The sequence below is a fragment of the Neopelma chrysocephalum genome, unplaced genomic scaffold (assembly GCF_003984885.1).
Source record: "Neopelma chrysocephalum unplaced genomic scaffold, ASM398488v2 Primary Assembly neopelma1_365, whole genome shotgun sequence".
Lineage (NCBI taxonomy): Eukaryota > Metazoa > Chordata > Aves > Passeriformes > Pipridae > Neopelma > Neopelma chrysocephalum.
The window spans coordinates 638,475-656,581 of NW_020898029.1; the positions used below are offsets into that span (position 1 = coordinate 638,475).

Below are 18,107 nucleotides of genomic sequence, written 5' to 3' on the forward strand. Positions count from 1 at the left end.
TGTTCGTCATTTGTGCATATGGAGTCTGGGGTGGAAAACAGGGGATTTCTGAAATTAGAGAAGAGGGACAGAACCTGGGGAAGGGTTTCTTATCCTCAGAGTGTGCTGACTTTCTCATTGTAAATCCTGCACTCTGGAGAATACTTCTGCAAATTGATTCATTGGAGCATTTGTTAAGACTCTAAATGATCAGAGGAGTTGCTTACACAGTTTTGATTAATCACAGTGTTTTGGAAACTATTCTCAAGTGTTTTTTTTCCTGGTTAAGGCATTTTCTTGGGAATTTTTCGAAGCTATACAAGTTCCTTTACTACCTGGTGGTATCTGAACTTTAAAAGAATACTTCCCATCTCACTGAGCTCTAGCTGAGGGGGGAATAGACATTTTGTTAAATTCCAGGGAAATCTTGATGCAGAGCTTAATGAATTGATCCTTTAAGAGAGGTAAACAAGAACAGTTTTCTGACTGGTTCAGTTACCACAAGTTGTCCTCTTTGCCCCTCTCATTTTGTGCTCTTATGGTTGGTAATCATGGGTGAAGTGACAGTTTTTTAAGGTTCCAGAGGTGCTTCCATCCATGTGTTTCACTGGATTCAGATCCTAATGTGAAATGTGCTGTTAACAAGAGGAAGCCACGATCACTTATGTGTCACTATGCAAAGGATTAACTCAATTAATTCTAGGGCTGTACTATAACTGGAAACTTTATTTTATGAAGCACTTGCAAGGACTGGGTAATTAAATAAATGCAAGATTTGAGTGCTGCTTTGTGTAAGATGTGCATCAGAACCACGTTAACACCATGTCAGGCACCGAGTGAGCAAATCTCACGGACCCACCAGTGCAGCCTGAGTGCTAATATTAACTTTTTAAGTTACAAGGACTTTTTGTCGTATAAAAAGTACATCTGGAGGTTCAAAAGCAAGTCAAGGAGCCTCCAGGCTTTTTTCAAGCATCTCTTTTCCCAGTCTTTGCAGCTCTACTAGAACCTGCCAGGGAAGGGTGGTTATCTATGAAGGCTGAGGAAACATAAAATAGACACTTCAGAGGCTTTTGACAGAGAAACTAAGAGCAATTTTGTGTCACAAATGAAAAGCAAATATTACCTGAGGAAATCTGGGGCTCGTATGATCATGTGCTGAAAGTCTTCCAAGGACAGTTTGCCATCATTGTCCACATCAGCCTCGTAAATCACCTTTTCACAAACAAGGCTGACTTCTTCTGGGGTCAGCTCATTTCGGGTTAATTTGTTCACAGTTTTCTCTAGGTCTGATTTGCATATGTAATCATCGTTGTTAAAATCTGACAAAGGAGACAAAATTAATTGGAAATGACAGAATTTCAGCATTTTACGTGGTTGGCTGCCAAGACCCAACAGGAGGGTTTGGTTCCCAGGATGTGATGGATTTATATCAGTAGAACTCAAATTAAAAGGAAGTTACCTCTGTGTGCTTGTAAAAAAATCAGTTACAAAATAAAAGTCTAATCATTTCTCCTTATCATATATGAGTAACAACTGTAAATAGTTTAGTGGCTAAACATAGTGTAGCCATAATTAAATCATTCCAGCAAGATTTTGTTTCTTTGATATATGGTTTGTCTTTAGCTGATCATAAAGAAAATAACTGAAAATAGTCCCTTAAAAAAATTAAATCTTTAAATTTGTCCTTGGAGAAAAAAGCCTGCACTGTTCTTCCTTGCCTCCCCCTCTCAAATCCACCCTACAGATTTATGGGCAGCCAAATCCCTTGTGCTGCACTTTTCCAAGCAGCTCTTCAGACAGAAATATTTCTTAAATGTTTATCAGCTCTTGAAAACCGCAGATAATTTCAGGCTGTAAATTTTGTAGTAAATCCTGATCCCAAGTAAATAAGAGACAAAAGGATAAAGAAAACCAAAAGTTTTTAGCAGAAAGAGAACAAACACTGAAATGGAATTAAAAGAAATGCTTACTAGAAATCATTATAATGAAGATTTTGCATCCCTGCATGAAGCTACAGGATTTCCCCAACGTTTACTTTTTATGCATGTCTCACTCACCATAAATTTTAAAAGCATAATAAGCTTTCAAGTCTCTGGGAGCCATTTCACTTAGCACTGAAAACATGTCCAGAAAATTATCCAAAGTCATGTTGCCGTCGCCGTGCTCTGAGAACACCTCTGCAATGCGCTGCCGGAACGGGTTGTCCTGGGAAACAGAGGAGCAAGGGAAGGTCATCCTCACCAGCATTGATTTCAGTGCAGATAAGGGAGTTGGAGCGAGATTGTTTTTGTTGAAACCTCTTTTTGGCAAATTCTCCCCTTTCTGCCATTCTGTTCGTGTCAGAGGCAGACACAGCTGCTTTAAACTTTGTGCGGTTTCAGGGGGTTTTCTGGGAATCACCAGAAGCTTCCAGAAAGACTTCTGCCATCAATAACCCAAATTTATTTGTATGCCGGGCTGCCAGCAATTAGTCCTGGATGAATTATTAAAATAGGGCAGATTAAACTGCAGTGTGTCACTCGAGTCGTGTGCCTGGCTCGTACCTTGAGCTCTGGCATGCTGGCAATGAGCTCGTAGGGCAGGGTCACAGCTGGTTTGTCCGTGTAGTCCAGGGGAACGAGCTGAGGGGCCAGATCTCGGTACCTGTAAAACAGCCTGAGGCAGAAAGAAAGGCTTGTTTGGTGAATGAGGCCTTTAGACCTCTGAGAACAAGGTGTTTGCCTCTTCCACCTCACTTTTCACTCTTTTCCTCCATTACCAGGTGGAGATCGGCCACTAAGTAACACATATGTTATATATATTATATATCACAGAATATTCTGAGCTGGAAGGGACCCACAAGGATCATGGAGTCCATCTCTTTATATATAACAAGTATATCTATAATATATCACAGAATCATTATGTTGGTGGTGGAAGAACCAGTATTAAGAGCAACATGGTGTAACTGGTGAAAAATACAAAGCTTCATTCTAGAACAATGAGGTGAAAATGCTTACACAGCTCATGCAGCAAACCCCTTCACACCATGTATCCAAACCCACATTTTAACGGTGTCAGATTTATTCTACAGAGGTGTTCAGGTGTGTGGCGTCACTGGATGTGTGTTCATGATAACAAGGCACAAGACCTTCAACCTGAAGGTCCACCTGATTTGTTTCCAAACACACAAACGCTGGTGGCAAGGCAGAAGGGATCTGTTTGCATAGTGTGGCCAAAAAACAACGGGCTGAAACCGGAGCGTGAAAAATTCGGTTTAAACATCAGAATAAAACCTAAAGTTACGGGCAGGAAGAGAGGTCTGGATCCACCCTAACAGGATTTTACCCATCCCAAGTATCTTCCTGTTTTTCCACAGAACTCAGGTTCAAGAGACAAAAAATGTGCATCAGGATTGGAATGTATTGACCACTTTTTCAGCGTCTTTGCTTTCTTCTTGTGCTAGAGAAAGGATCCCATTCACAGCTGTTACCAACAAAACAATAGGAGAGAATTTTAAAAGGGATCCTTATCAATAATAAATGTCTTAATTCATGACATAGTTATGGTTCTGGCCTCTGTTTCCTATGGGGAAGGGAGGCAGATACAGATTCCAGTTTTTACAGAACCATTCCTGTTTTATCCTGTCTAAAATCCAGACGCAGATGTCAGGGTTCTAAAGTTCTGTACAAAACTGTCACCTGTGCTCTGCCCTTCAGAGAAACTGCCAAAAAACACGTGTGATGGCATCTTGAGAGCACAGAAATGGAACAATTCCCTTTCTGTTCACACGCCCAAGGGTCAGGGAGGGCAAACACAGCTTCAGTATTGTCTGTGTTACTGTCTGGGTGAGTATTTCTTACAAGAGGAGAAGTAGTTCGAGTTTTCAGTGAAGACTCTCAGTCCCACTCCTGATCTTGTCTTTATCAGAACCTTTGGCCAGAGATTAAATGAGGAGTTCAATGAGGCACATGAAGGGGGAAAATGCACTTTGAAGCAGCAGTTTAATTATTTATAAGCAGACATGAAGAAAACTTGACACAATCGTTAAGGATTTATGAAAATCAGCCAAGTATTCCAAAGGATAACAGTATATTTTGAAGCATCTGTCATAAAACAATGTGAAACGTGGATGTTGCTGGCAAAGTATCCTCTAAATATAACTTGTTACGTTTATTTCTGATAAATAAAGAGGAACTGGTACATAAATACAAAATTTAGAATTCTGTCTCAGTTTAGGATAGATAACACAGAGTTTGTACATTAAAAAAAAAAGACAACAACAAAAATACTAAGATTGCCCAAAGGTATCATTTTAAAAACAATTTTAAAATAGATTTATGCAAATTTAAAATGTCTCACCCTACATGTAGCCTGCCTTTATAGCAATCTATGTCCTTCACCCACAAAATGCATACAGAATACTCACCTCAGGATTTCTTTCCTTGTGAAAAATGTGCAGTCCTGTGAAACAAGAAAAGATAGAACATGTAATGAGTTTTTAGCACACATTGGCCCAAACTTTTCCTGTACAGTGACTTAGATGAAGCTATATTGTAAAATACGTAACTAAGCATTAAAGCTCTCTTTTTGGCATATAATGAGAAGTATTTCATAACTGTTCTTCTTGAGGTAAAAATCAAACTATATTACTGAAATCTGTGGTGTAATTCAGTACTTCTACTTATTAATTTTTAAAAGACATGCTAAAAAAAAAAACCTTTACCATTATTCAGTGTTGTGTTCAAACAGCCATTTAGTTTGGTTTATACCTGATATGCATCCAATTGCTCTTGAGTGAAAATGGTTTGCTTATTGCCCATTTTGAGCTGGGAATGTCGACTTTTTTCCCATCCTTCTTTCCCCAAAGTCACCTTTATAGGTCGTCTGGATATTCAGTTATTAAAAGCTGCAACAATGAGGTTCAGGTACAGCAGAGGATCAGGTAACCAACTTCCACAGGCTGCGAAGTATCATAACAGGAGCATTTCATCAAATCTTTAGTCTGGCTGCTTGAGGCTCTTATCCAGCAGCGCTCACCTGTCTCCTGTGAGCACCACAAAGACTCAGGTTACAGCATTTAGCAAAACAGCTAATAGCTGCTCATTAGTGCCTTTGAGCAGCAGGTATTCGTGTATCCCGCTTTTTCATGCCTTCAGATACGGCAAATTAACTGAAAAGTGTTAGTAGTATTTTCCTTCTTTAAGAATTAACACCGAATGCTGGAGATTTGGTAACCACTCCTTCCTTTCCTTCTCACTCTTCACAGAATAATTAAGGTTGGAAAAGCCCTCTAAGATCAGAGTCCAACCATTAACCCAGCACTGCCAAGGTAACCACTAACCCATGTCCCCAAGTGCCACAGCCAAGTTTTATGGACACTTCCAGGGATGGTGACTCCGCCAGTGCCCCGGGCAGCCTGTGCCGGTGTTTTCCCTTCGTGCACATTGTGTGCTAATGGTAGCTTGTACTGGAGGTAGTATCCATAAATTATTTACACACGGAAGTTCAGAGTTAGTCCCTTTCCAAGTACAGCCCCTCTATTATTAGGATTCTTTAGTAATTTCCATACAAATTACGTAACCCCAGTGAACTTCATATTCTCAAAGCATGGGTCTGCACCTGGGCAGGGTCTTTTTGACCTATAAGCCTGATTTTAATATTATAATAAAGATAGTTCAGCTCTAGGATACACAGATCTTAAGTCTTTTGCCAAGTTAGCCATGTATTCATAGACATACATCACCATCTTGATTTACTACATCCCTAAATCTTGTTAGTTCCCAGATGTCCCTGACTGCCCGTTGCACTCATTAGGTCTCCTCCCTTGCTGATCAGGCTTAAAAGTACACAAAGAGCGTGCACCAAAAAACATCCTGACTTAAAGAGAATCTTGACATATTCCACATATTGCGACAGTCCCGCCCCGGTTCCCCTCACGGAGGGTCGGACGAGGCTCATTCTGTCCCGGTTTCCCTCACTGAGAGGGCGGACAGGGCTCGTTCCCGGTTCCCCTCACGGAGGGGCAGAAGGGGCTTATTATTCCCGGTTCCCCTCACGGAGGGAGCGCACGGGGCTCGTTGCTCGTTCCCCTCACGGAGGGAGCGCACGGGCCTCGTTCCCCGTTCCCCTCACGGAGGGAGCGCACGGGGCTCGTTGCCCGTTCCCCGTTCCCCTCACGGAGGGAGCGCACGGGGCTCGTTCCCCGTTCACCTCACGGAGGGAGCGCACGGGGCTCGCTGCCCGTTCCCCTCACGGAGGGAGCGCACGGGGCTCGCTGCCTGTTCCCCTCACGGAGGGAGCGCACGGGGCTCGTTCCCCGTTCCCCTCTCCCCGGCCGCGCCGTTGCGGCGGTGCCGGCAGAGGGCGCGGGCGCGGCCGTTCCGCCATGGCGGATTACGAGGCGGTGCAGCGCGGGCCGCTGCGGCTGAAGGGCAGCGGGGGGGCCCTGGGGGCCGGCAAACGGTGAGGGGGGACCGGGGGAGACCCGGGGGGACATCGGGGAACCGGGGGCGGTGAGGGGGGACCGGAGGAACAGGGGGACACCCACCCCCGGGGCCGGGCGCTGACCGGACTGTGCCCGCAGGAAGAAGAAGAAGGCGAAGGAAAAGGCCCAGATCCTGGAGCACATCGTGAGCAGCAAGAAGCAGGAGGAGGAGAAGAAGCGCGGGCTGGACAAGCGGACCCCGGCGCAGGTGGCCTACGAGAAGATGCAGGAGAAGCGGGTAAGGCTTTAAAAACCACCCCCGTCACCCCTCGGGTGCGGCCGCTGAGGGTCCGCGAGTGCTCGGAGTAACCGGCCCCTCTGTGTCTCCCGCAGCAAATGGAGCGGATCCTGAAAAAAGCCTCGAAAACCCACAAGCAGAGAGTGGAGGTGAGCGAAATCACCCCGAGTCCCTCGGAGTGTGCTTATTATTGTTGGGCTGGAGGAACTGTTTCACCTTGTGAAGCACAGGCCCACAGGGGTCTTGTGGTTCGATTTGGTGATGTCAGCACCAAATGTTAAACGTTTTCTTTCTCTTTTCCTCCCCCAGGACTTCAATAGGCACTTGGATACTCTGACTGAGCATTACGACATTCCCAAAGTCAGCTGGACTAAGTGACTGGGCTGCTTGTCACGGGCTCTGGAGCAGGAGTTGTGTTTTGTTTGCATCGAGCAAGGGTTGCCATGTAAATGTGTGTGTTCTCCATATTGTCTAATATATCTTCTAAGCGTTTTATGACTTTGTACTGTCTTATTTTATAGCTTTGCTTGTTAAAGCCAAACGTCCGGCAAAGGCTCCTCTTGGCTGAGGAGCTCTGGTTTATGTGGGTGCAGAGGGTTGGTTTTTTAGTGTTTAAAATGAGATTAAGGCCAAAATTAATTGCTGCAAGCCAGCTGGAAAATGTTCCTTTATTTGTTCTCCTTTTTGGAAGCGAAGAGTCTGACAGTCTCATATTTAAGTTTCTTTTGTAAGTTATGGGAATTGTAAAATTCCTTTCTATCAAGTTCTTTCAGAGGTGATGTTGCAAAACGTGAAGTATGTAAAATTTTCTTAAGGAAGGGTGTTCTTTCATGTTTGATCTTTGTATACTTTTAAACCTAATTAACAAGAGGGGAAATTTAATCCAGGGAAGAGAGAGCAGCCAACAAGTTCTCAGTGATGTCCAAGTTTTGATAGTTGGGGTGCTGGATTTGTGGAATACACCGGGCACCCAAGCTTGGCAATTTTGGAATATATAATCAGTGTCTCTCTTGAGTGTTGCACACGAGGTAACAAATATGATTTTGTGGACAACAGTATTTCTATCCAAAGTTCTTTCAGAGGTGAGGGGTCTGCTGCAACTTGTAACTTTGATATAACTTATTAAAGCGCTGGTTTCATCCTTTTTTTTTTTTGTGCTGATTTACATATAAAATCGGGGCAAATTTTGTGTGTGAAGTTCTGGAAGGGCCACGCCTGCCTTTACAATTCTCACCCCCTGAGAGGGACGACACGTACCTCGACATTGAAAATCCTGTCGCTCCTCTTCAATCGGAATATTGGAATAATCAGAATATTGGAATAATCGGAATATTGTTTTTACCCCGAATTTGGTCCCTGTGGTTGAGCCAGGGGAGCTCAGTGTGGGTCCCACCTCAGCCTGGACAGACCCTCGTTCCTCTCGGGGGTCTGTGCTAGCGCTACGGGGGAAAACACCTCACCGCGCTGTGCCAGCGCTACTGGACCATTCATTCCCAGCGGGATAAAACTGGGGAACACATTCTGGGACTATTTATCAGCATTCGTCAGATTACGATGTCCTTCCGCGGCCGCGGTGCTCCGCGTGTATCCCTGCGCGGAGGCGCGGCCGGTCCCGGGCGGTGCCGTCACTTCCCTCGGAACCGCCGGGGGAAGCGGAAGGGAAGGAAGGGGAGCGGGCGGGACGCGGCCCGGGCGGGCTCGGGGCGATGTCGGCCAGCGCCGTCTATGTGCTGGACCTCAAGGGGAAGGTGAGGCCTGGCCGCGGGGGCTCTGCGGGGCCGGGGGGGAGCGGTGCCCCCGGGACCCTCCGCTCTGAGGGCGCCGCGCGGTGCCCGAGGGGCTGCGGGGGCCGCGCTTCCCTCCCCGGCACCGCCGCGATGCCACCCCCGGGTGTCCCCGAGGTGCCGCCACCCCCGGGTGTCCCCGAGGTGCCACCACCCCGGGACAGGGCACTTGTGGCCTGTGTCCCCTCGCGATGCTGAATGAGGCAGCGCGGCCCGCGGATATTAATCTCTGCCTCAGAGGAGCTCCGTGTTTTCCCCTCTTCAAATCATTGTTGGGGCGCGAGCAGCGATGAGGAATAACCGTGGGAAGCGTTAATGGCGCGACTTCGCAGTGAAATATTGGTGTTTGCATCCTAATCAGCAAAAGTATTTTGGCGGTGTGATTTGCGTCTGTAAGTGCAGAGAGACTCGAGGGAAGCAGAGTGACTTTAGAGAGGCCTTGTGTGTTTTTCTTGCGCGGTAACACCCTTATAAAAGAGAAAAAACCGAGGGTTTGGGTGCTCTCTCCGTAGGTTCTGATCTGTCGGAATTACCGCGGAGATGTGGACATGTCAGAGGTGGAGCATTTTATGCCAATCCTTATGGAAAAGGAGGAGGAGGGGACGCTTTCCCCTATCCTAGCACACGGAGGAGTTCGTTTCATGTGGATTAAACACAACAACCTGTATCGTATCCTTTGAGCTGCTGAAAGAAAGGCCAAGGGCTGCTCTTATTTTCTCTATTGACAAAGTGCAAGTTGGAGAATGGCTGAAGTCACATAAGATGAAAAAAAATTTGGTTATCTAGTAAAGTTGGTTAAATAAAATAGGTTATATTAAATAAAGTTGATTTATTCTTTACGTAATGTTATGTGCACCAGCAGTACAGGGTGTTTATATTAATTTTACTCTAATAAGCTCTTTGCAAAAAGGTATTTCTATTAATTTTACTCTAATAAATTATTTCCTGAAGGTTTATTTTCCTATCTCCTTAGATCAGAGGTGCCGTTAAATAATTATTAAATAATTAACTCTTAGTTTTTCTGGCCAACTCTAATTGCCTAAAGGCTTTTTGAAATGCACTTACTAAACCTTTTTTTTTTTTTGAATGCACTTTTCCTGAACATCCTTTACCAGTTGTTGCAACATCTAAGAAGAATGCATGTGTATCACTGGTGTTTTCATTTTTATATAAAGTAGTTCAGGTGAGTATGAAATTTTGGAAGTAACCTCTGCTTTCAGTTCAGTCTAAATCTGACCTCAAATAGAAGCGCAAAGAGCTTTTGCATTTTCAAAGAACTCTGACAATAGCATTTTTACTTTATATTTGGTTATTTTGTAGAACTATCTCCCTAACCACTAAAAAAGGCACTGATATTTTGTAGCTGAGTAGGCAAAGGATGGGGCACAGTGCTGTAAGTAGTTGCACAAGACCTGAGCACCCAGAGGAGAATTGTGAATTGGTGCATGAGTAGTGGTGCATCACAATAGAGCCTGTGTTCAGTTCATCTCTACCTGGTGTGAAAAATATTTTCTCCAGAATAAATATTTTTCATCACAGAGTTCCTTCTGGGATTGTTTCTCTCTTGTGTTTTAATTGAGGTGGGTTTCCTGATGCTGTTTGTGGAGTATGGGGTTTGGTTTGGAGCTTTCTAAAATGATTATTTCGGGTGCAGGAACACATTCTGTGTGCTCTGCTTGCTCAGTTCGTGTCCTTCTTCTCCCCCTCCCTCCTGTCATTTTGTTTCAGGTTTTTTCTGAATATTTCAAGGAGTTGGAAGAAGAGAGCATTAGGGATAATTTTGTTATTATTTATGAGTTGTTAGATGAGCTTATGGATTTTGGGTATCCACAAACCACTGATAGTAAAATTTTACAAGAGTAAGTATCATTCTGCATCGCAATGCCCTCAGAGAGTTTTGAGCATTCTTCTGTGGGCAAACAAATGTTTGGCTTGTTCTAACTATCAGAAAATTAATTTTCATTTTTTTCATGCCAATGCTGTGGCTGGTGAAGGTACATCACTCAGGAAGGTCACAAACTTGAAACTGGAGCCCCACGTCCACCTGCCACTGTTACAAACGCTGTTTCATGGAGATCAGAAGGCATAAAATACAGGAAAAACGAGGTGTTCCTGGATGTCATAGAGTCTGTTAACCTTTTGGTGGGTATCTTGAACTTGAACTCTTAGTGAGAATTGTAGTGGGAAGTGTTATAAAGAGCTTTTTGTTTGAAAATCTGCAATAAAAGGTCAGACTGACTGTGGCTGGTGTGCTGTGCCACTCAAAGCAGCATCAGTCTTTAAGATTGAGTGGTCTCAGGGACATCCAGTACAAATAATCCTTTAATTGTTTGTATTGATAATTTTTGGGTATGTCTTTTCCTTCTCTGTCTGTGCCATCACCTCCCTGATCTAATTCTGCTGTGCTGGATTAATTCCTCGGGAGAAACACATCCAAGAGAACCCCGGGGCCTGGGGATGGGGTGGGAGTGTTGCTTGATGTCCCAACATGTCACATCAGAGCAGTCTCACCTTTCTCTTCCTCTTTGTTCAGGTCAGTGCCAACGGGAACGTGTTACGGAGCGAGATCGTTGGGTCCATCAAGATGCGGGTGTTCCTGTCGGGAATGCCGGAGCTGCGCCTGGGCCTCAACGACAAAGTCCTCTTTGACAACACAGGCCGTGAGTGTCCTGCTGGTGTTGTGATAACTGTGAGAGGTGGGAGCTGGAGCCTGAAGCCTGGGGATAGCAAGGAAATCACAGAATCGTTAAGGTTGGAAAAGCCCACTAAAATTAAGTCCAACCATTAACCAACAAGTGCCACATCCACATGGCTTTTAAATCCCTCCAGGGATGGCGACTCCTCCACCTCCCTGGGCAGCCCCTTCCAATGCCTGACCAACCTTCCAGTGAAGAAATTCTTCCTGATGTCCAGCCTGACCCTCCCCAGCACAATTTGAGGCTGTTTCCTCTCATCCTGTCCCTTGTTCCCTGGGAGCAGAGCCTGACTTCCCCCGGCTCCCCCCTCCTGTCAGGGAGTTGCAGAGAGCCAGAAGGTTCCCCCTGAGCCTCGTTTTCTCCAGGCTGAGCCCCCCCAGCTCCCTCAGCTGTTCCTGGTGCTCCAGCCCCTTCCCCAGCTCTGTTCCCTTCTCTGGACTCGCTCCAGCCCCTCCAAGTCATTCTTGTCATGAGGGGCCCAGAACTGGACACGGGATTCGAGGTGTCTCAGCAGTGCCCAGCACAGGGGGACAATCCCTTCACTATTCCTAGAAAGTGTTGGCTAGAAGGGAGGACTGGCAGCCTGTGCAGCACCTTGACCTGTGGTGTTTTCTGCCAGGTGGGAAAAGTAAATCAGTAGAACTGGAAGATGTGAAGTTCCACCAGTGCGTTCGTCTCTCCCGCTTTGAGAACGACAGGACCATCTCCTTCATCCCCCCTGACGGGGAGTTTGAGCTCATGTCCTATCGTCTGAACACCCACGTGAGTCTGGATGTTTGCTTTTTTAAGTGATAGTGCTTTAAATTGTAGCCACAATGGCTTTCCCTTAATTTTTTTTTTTCAAATCTTGGGCAGTACAAGAGTTTTTAAGTCAACTGTTAATAGTTTGCTCTTTTTGGAGGAAGAAGGAGTTAAGAAGTAACTTGGCAATAAGTCTCTGTATTTTCAACTACTATTCAGTAGTTTTTCAATACTCTGACTTTTTTATGTTTTATTTATCTAACTACATAATGAAATGTCAGTGTAACCATTCATTGTGCTTTACAACAGAATTTATCGCTTAGTTTTATCGGAGTGTGCCAGTCCCAGTGATAAAGATGCCTTTCCTTTCAGAAAAGGAAAAACTCAATCTCCAGAGGGTCTATAAGATGCTATAAACTTCAAGTTATTTTTTATTTTAAGGGCAATGCTTTGAATTAGAGTTATTTTTAAGTCTTAGAGGGGTTTTTAGGGCTTTTTAGACCTTCATACTGGAGACTGAGCTGCAGTAGTTCAGTCCATGGTATGTTAAACTATCAAGTATTTTCCTATGCAAGTGTTTGTTATTAGGGATTAATGTTAACCACACATTTTTAAGCCTGTAATTCTTGTAGCATTTGCTCAATGGTGTATCAATAATTGCTCATTTGTACAATTATTTCTTTTCAATTAAACCACGACTTTTTGTCATTTTGGACACCACAGGCTCTGTTTTCTGTGGGGTTCACATGTTGAGTGTAGCTTTATGGGGAAGCAACATTTTAGTGACTGTTTCAGGTGAAACCCAGAGCTGTGTTTTTTTTTTTCCCCATCAGGTAAAACCCCTGATCTGGATCGAGTCTGTGATTGAGAAACATTCCCACAGCCGCATCGAGTACATGATCAAGGTCAGACACCCTTCAATAATGTGGCCAATTTCAGTCTTCTTTCATTCATTTTTAAAGCTTGACCAGCAATATGTGCATTTTTGTACAAGTATTAAGTATTTCTGTGGGGCTTGGATCTCTTTGAACACTTAATTTTAACTTACAGTCTGTGTCGTGGTTCTCAGGATGCAGGTTGGGGTGGAGGGGAGCTCTGTGTCTCACAGCTGAACCCACCAGCACCATGGCAATACTTACAGCCTGCTTTTTTGGTTATGTTTTTTCCTTCGTTAGGCAAAAAGTCAATTTAAACGTCGATCAACTGCCAACAACGTGGAGATTCACATCCCAGTTCCAAACGACGCCGACTCGCCAAAGTTTAAAACCACTGTTGGAAGTGTCAAATGGGTTCCAGAGAACAGTGAGATTGTCTGGTCCATTAAATCTTTTCCAGTAAGTGTTCTTTTTACTTTTATCACTCAATAGTGTAATAATTACTTCCCATCAGTATTTCATTGATGTTCAAGCTCTACCTAAAGCAAATTCTGACAGTATCAGGCAAGAAGTAGTGGCCTCTTCCTCTTTCTCCATGGATGAAGGATTGGAATTTGGTGTAATAGACGTTGTTTATATTTGTTTCACTGGGATATTTTTCAGAACCAGATCAGAGAGCAGATTTTTTAGTGATGCCTGTGGATGGTGTAATCTTTGGCCTGGCTTTAGCAGCAGCTGTTTGAGTTTTGTCAGGCTCTGCTTCTTGGGTGGTTCCACAAGCATGAGCTCTGTCCACTGCTGGTGATGTGAGAGTGCAGCTGTGTGTCACCATTTAATCTGAATTCTTGAGTATGAGGCTGGAAGAAAAGGAATTGTGCCTCAGGCTGGCTCTGCATCTTTAAAAACAAAAAGCATTTTTAAAATAAAAACACATGTCACTCTGAAGCCCTGGAGAAGAGCTGGAATGAATAGTGGAGTTCAGCAGTTTGACATTAATAAAACCTCTTGTATCATTGCAAGTTCTTTTTTAATTTATTTTGTTTCAAGAAAAAAAAAATCTTTCCCTTTTGGGTAGGGTGGAAAAGAATACCTGATGAGAGCTCACTTTGGACTTCCAAGTGTTGAAGCTGAAGACAAGGAAGGAAAACCTCCCATTAGTGTCAAGTTTGAGATTCCCTATTTCACCACTTCAGGAATCCAGGTTAGTAGCTGAAAATGGAAATACTGATAAATTCACATGCTGGGTTCTAACACACGAGCTGTTTGTCGTCTTCTAGGTGTGACTCCTCTTCAAGTTTTATCCATAAAACACATTTTTGACTAAAAGAGGGTGGTTGTTTTGTTTCTTTTTTTTTGCTAAATGCTGTTTTAGCCAACATAGGGCAGTTTATATCTTACACATCTTTCTTTCCAGGTTCGTTACTTAAAGATAATTGAGAAAAGTGGCTACCAGGCCCTGCCATGGGTCAGGTACATCACCCAGAATGGAGGTAAGAGTATTTTATTTCTCCAGAATACACCTACTAATTGAAACTCATATTCTTGGGTATGAAACTACCTGCACACAGTAGATGAAGATATGCTGATTTTTCTAGACCCCTTTTTTGGTGTCTTAATGAAAGACTGAAAGATCCAATGGGATATAAAACAATAATGCTGTTCAAGTATTTTCTAATCAGGCTGGAATTTGGTGAGGTAAATTTGAAAACACACACACGTTCACAATATGCTCACACACATTCTGCCAGCTTTCAAATGTATCAGACACTGGCTAATAAAATATACTAGATTTTTAGCAAGTAAAAGTGGTGGGTTTGGTTTGGTTCTTTTATTGGTTGCTAATTTTTTTTGTTGTTTTGGTTTTTAGTTTTTTGCTGGGTTTTTGTGGGTTGGGGATTTGTTTATTTTGTTGTTGTTTTTCTAATTTTTTTTTTCTGGCATTTCAGCATGACTGCCCACAATTACCTTTAACCCTTTAGAGCTCATTCACATGGCCATTCTAAGCAAAGATCTGGGTTTATTTTATAGAGTAATTGAATCCCAGAATGATTTGGGTTGGAAGGGAACTTAAACCCATCCAGTTCCACCCCCTGCCATGGGCAGGGACACCTTCCACTAGCCCAGGGTGCTCCAACCTGGCCTTGGACACTTCCAGGGATGGGGCACCCACAGCTTCTCTGCCCAACCTGTGCCAGGGCCTCCCCACCCTCCCAGGGAGGAATTCCTTCCCTCAGATCTAATCCAAACCTGCCCCTCTTCACCTTAAGGCCATTCCCCCTCTCAGTGTTTTATTGGTATTTATATTTTCTTGTATTAAGAAACATTAATATATATTAATATACCAATGCATTTTATCACTGTATCCCAATTTGCTGCTCTGCTTTCCTGCTTTTAATGAGACAAATGACTAAAAGCGGGGTTTTGTTGGTTTTTTTTTTCCCTTCACAGACTATCAGCTCCGAACACAGTAAAACACTTCACAGGCACCACAGACAACAAAACTTCAGGCCTAGAATTCCTTTGCAGAAGCTTCTGTGGTCCTGAGAGCTGTGAATGTTGTTGCCAAGGGTCTCGTTTCTGCAATCTTGGATTGGCAGGAGGAAGATTGGAAATCTATTGTTTTCAGTAATGTGTTTGAGCTTTTGAACCATTAGTATTGATTGTGTGAGTATTTATTTCGTTCTTAGGACATGCTGATCTTGCTGCTAAATGCTAATTAACTTTAGGAGTAACAGTTACCTTGAGGAGCCAGGAATCCAGAAAGAACCTTGAGAATGTCTTGTCGATGCCTTGTCCATTACAGTCACAGAGTATTTGTATTTTAGGATCTCTTAAAGACATTGGCAGAGTTGTGCTACAAATTAGGGAGGTGATTGTGCAATTAAATGACTGCTGAACACTTAGTTGTATTTAGCCCAAGGTATTTATTTTTTTCTGGGCATTTGGGTGCCTTAACTCATTCAAAGCTCTGTTAACTTATAAAAAAAATTACAGAATATGAGTTGAAATTACCTGAAGTCAAAAAATACTGTTTGCTGGTTTTGCATGGTTTCGAAGGAATTAGTCTGAGGGAACAGCTTCAAGTGAAGGGTTTGGAAACAAAAATAGGGGTTTGTGAAAGTCTGAGTGAACTGAGAACAGGAGGAATTGTCTGTGGGAAGGTCTCTGTGGAAGCAGGGGGATTGCTGGCTCCAGTCAGGGAAATGCAGATGGAAAAGTTCCCACCCTGGGACACCCCCAGGGCCTGGAAACCCTCTGCCAACTGACCAGTATTTGCTCTTTTTATTTCTGTTCATTAACACAAGTTCCAAACTGTAATGTGTAGGCATAAAGCCTGGGACTAACTGTTAAAAGACCAAAACGATTTTAGAGGTGATGAAATTTGGAAGGAAGATTGGGGCTTTATTATTATTTTTCCAGCTGATAATAATATACTCCAACCTCTTCCTGCAAATTTTTGTTTATGAAGAGGCTAGTAAAAACACAGTTGCCATCCTTCTTCCAGCTTGCCTTTGTGTTAATTTAGGGCAAATACTTCCCCTTTTTGCTATAGTTTGCTAGAATTGTTAAACTTTATTTGCCCTAAGGGGAAATGCTTTCTTTCTCAGTCTTTTCTGTTTGTAAACAGCTGTTACTGTAACTTCCCAGCAGAATGAATAACAGTTCACAATGTTATTCTTACAGGTATTATTATTTTTTTTACATGCCAGTTCATTTTTTTTTTCAGAGAAACTACAATTTCTGTACATAGTTATGTGGATTTTTTTTTTTCAGGACAATTGTGACGGTTATCAGTATTTTTCTTTACACAATTTTTAGGATGTTCTGGTTTGAATTTAATGCTCCTGACAGATGCTAAACATAAACCATCAAAAGCTAAATATCTGTGTCTGCAGATGTGATGTGATAACACTGAGTGCAAAGTTCTCCACTGGGAGGGAGGGTCCAGGAGTGTCCACAAAGAGTGAGAAAGTATTTCAGTCACTGTCCTCACTGAACCCTGGTAGGCTGTAAATAGATGTGTCTGTGCATACAATTAGCAAAAAATCAGCCAAATTCCCCTGAGCTGCAGCTGCTGGGACACAGAACATCTGCCTCAGGAAATCTGATACCTGGTGGTGCCTGACAACAACCAGACACCTGATTTTAGGGTGTGGGCAGGTGTATTATGGAGTAAGGTTACTGTATTTGTCACCCAACAAGCTTGATGTTGAAACCAAATCATCTTCTTCAAGATTTTGGTTCCACTACTCATTTTCATTTGAACAGTTAAGCTTATGGCTGAACTTTAAACATTTTTATATTAAAACTGTAACTGGTTGACAAATCACTTTCTGCTGACTTTATCCTTCAAAGTGTTTGCTTTAATTATGCCTGTAAAATGTGACTCTTCAGAGCTTTGTTTTCCTCTTGAAGGTTGGATCTTGTGGACCAGAACCATGTTTGCTCATATTTTGTTGCAATTTGACTCTGTTTTGATGGTGAGGCATCAGCTGTACTTGTCCAGAAAGTAATAAAGGGCAGAAAGGTCTCTTTGAATCACTTGGCTTGCTCTTTTTTTCTGTTTGATCTACACTAGTGCAGCCTCTAATCTGAGAGTACCCCCAGTTATTCTAATGTGGGACCTGGATAAGTGGGACAGGACCGACAGTATTGATATCCTGATTTGTTCACCAAATACTGACAAAATCTTTGCTTTTCTGTTGTTCTCTGCAAAGTTCACCCAGGTACCACAAAATTGGTGATCAGAAGGCAAAATAACCCCCCTCATCATCCATTCATTGTCAAAGTGAGGGTCCCTGTGTCCCCAGAAAGGCAGAAACAAGGAGATGGGCTGTTACTCCTGCACTTGCTCTCATTCAAGGAGGAGGGAAGGTTTGGATTAGATGTTGGGAAAGAATTCCTGCCTGTGAGGGTGGAGAGGCCCTGGCACAGGTTGCCCAGAGAAGCTGTGGCTGCCCCTGGATCCCTGGAAGTGTCCAAGGCCAGGTTGGAGCAGCCTGGGCCAGTGGAAGGTGTCCCTGCCCATGGCAGGGGGTGGCACTGGATGGGTTTAAGGTCCCCTCCAACCCAAACCATTCTATGGTTCTAGGAGTAACTTTTTTTCCCCCAAAGTTCTGTCCTTGCAGCAACTGCTGAATCATCTCAGTGGCCTGAGGTGGAAAAATGTAAATGTGCTGGTTTGCCACCGTGTTACAGGTAAGTGCCAACATTAAAGACTTTTAAAGACAATTTGCATAGTTCAGAGTGTCTCCTGTGTGTTTCCAGCTTGCTCTGGTTACCCAGAGTGCTGACTCAGGATCTTTGGGAGCAGGAAACATTCCT

General features: G+C 43.6%; 3 protein-coding genes across 10 annotated transcripts; 2 read left to right on the forward strand and 1 right to left on the reverse strand.

Moving 5' to 3' along the window:
- Positions 1-10: 10 nt before the first annotated feature.
- Positions 11-6,920, reverse strand: CIB3 (calcium and integrin binding family member 3). 8 transcript variants are annotated; one of them, XM_027706206.1, is made up of 7 exons: positions 6,903-6,920; positions 4,734-4,924; positions 4,391-4,425; positions 2,526-2,637; positions 2,040-2,187; positions 1,106-1,301; positions 29-614 (listed from the first exon to the last, which is right to left on the reverse strand). In XM_027706206.1, exons 2-7 carry the CDS (start codon positions 4,782-4,784, stop codon positions 593-595), a joined length of 564 nt encoding a protein of 187 aa, XP_027562007.1. In that variant the 5' UTR covers positions 4,785-4,924; positions 6,903-6,920; the 3' UTR covers positions 29-592. The 8 variants fall into 8 exon arrangements, with proteins under 8 accessions (XP_027562002.1, XP_027562007.1, XP_027562006.1 ...); XM_027706205.1 differs by lacking the exon at positions 6,903-6,920 and adding an exon at positions 6,512-6,530; XM_027706204.1 differs by lacking the exon at positions 6,903-6,920 and adding an exon at positions 5,002-6,287 and having other exon boundaries at positions 4,734-4,870.
- Positions 6,292-7,181, forward strand: FAM32A (family with sequence similarity 32 member A). The gene is made up of 4 exons (XM_027706210.1): positions 6,292-6,426; positions 6,548-6,686; positions 6,782-6,835; positions 6,996-7,181. The coding sequence occupies exons 1-4, from the start codon at positions 6,350-6,352 to the stop codon at positions 7,062-7,064; spliced, it is 339 nt and encodes a 112-aa protein (XP_027562011.1). The 5' UTR covers positions 6,292-6,349; the 3' UTR covers positions 7,065-7,181.
- A 1,146-nt stretch (positions 7,182-8,327) lies between these two features.
- On the forward strand, positions 8,328-17,324 carry AP1M1 (adaptor related protein complex 1 subunit mu 1). Its single transcript, XM_027706169.1, has 12 exons — positions 8,328-8,434; positions 8,983-9,139; positions 9,586-9,653; positions 10,199-10,329; positions 10,465-10,612; positions 11,004-11,130; positions 11,786-11,928; positions 12,741-12,812; positions 13,083-13,241; positions 13,858-13,983; positions 14,197-14,272; positions 15,231-17,324. The coding sequence occupies exons 1-12, from the start codon at positions 8,393-8,395 to the stop codon at positions 15,251-15,253; spliced, it is 1,272 nt and encodes a 423-aa protein (XP_027561970.1). The 5' UTR covers positions 8,328-8,392; the 3' UTR covers positions 15,254-17,324.
- The last annotated feature ends 783 nt before the right edge of the window (positions 17,325-18,107 follow it).

Coding starts and splice junctions, on each gene's coding strand:
- FAM32A (XM_027706210.1), top strand. CDS start 6,350: ATGGCGGATTACGAGGCGGTGCAGCGCGGGCCGCTGCGGCTGAAGGGC. Junction 6,427..6,547: donor GCCCTGGGGGCCGGCAAACG/GTGAGGGGGGAC, acceptor CTGTGCCCGCAG/GAAGAAGAAGAAGGCGAAGG. Junction 6,836..6,995: donor CCCACAAGCAGAGAGTGGAG/GTGAGCGAAATC, acceptor TTCCTCCCCCAG/GACTTCAATAGGCACTTGGA.
- CIB3 (XM_027706201.1), bottom strand. CDS start 6,592: ATGTGCTCCAGGATCTGGGCCTTTTCCTTCGCCTTCTTCTTCTTCCTG. Junction 4,426..6,511: donor GTCAGCGCCCGGCCCCGGGG/GTGGGTGTCCCC, acceptor CTTGTTTCACAG/GACTGCACATTTTTCACAAG. Junction 2,638..4,390: donor ACAAGGAAAGAAATCCTGAG/GTGAGTATTCTG, acceptor TTTCTGCCTCAG/GCTGTTTTACAGGTACCGAG.
- AP1M1 (XM_027706169.1), top strand. CDS start 8,393: ATGTCGGCCAGCGCCGTCTATGTGCTGGACCTCAAGGGGAAG. Junction 9,654..10,198: donor TTTTATATAAAGTAGTTCAG/GTGAGTATGAAA, acceptor ATTTTGTTTCAG/GTTTTTTCTGAATATTTCAA. Junction 10,613..11,003: donor TAGAGTCTGTTAACCTTTTG/GTGGGTATCTTG, acceptor CTCTTTGTTCAG/GTCAGTGCCAACGGGAACGT.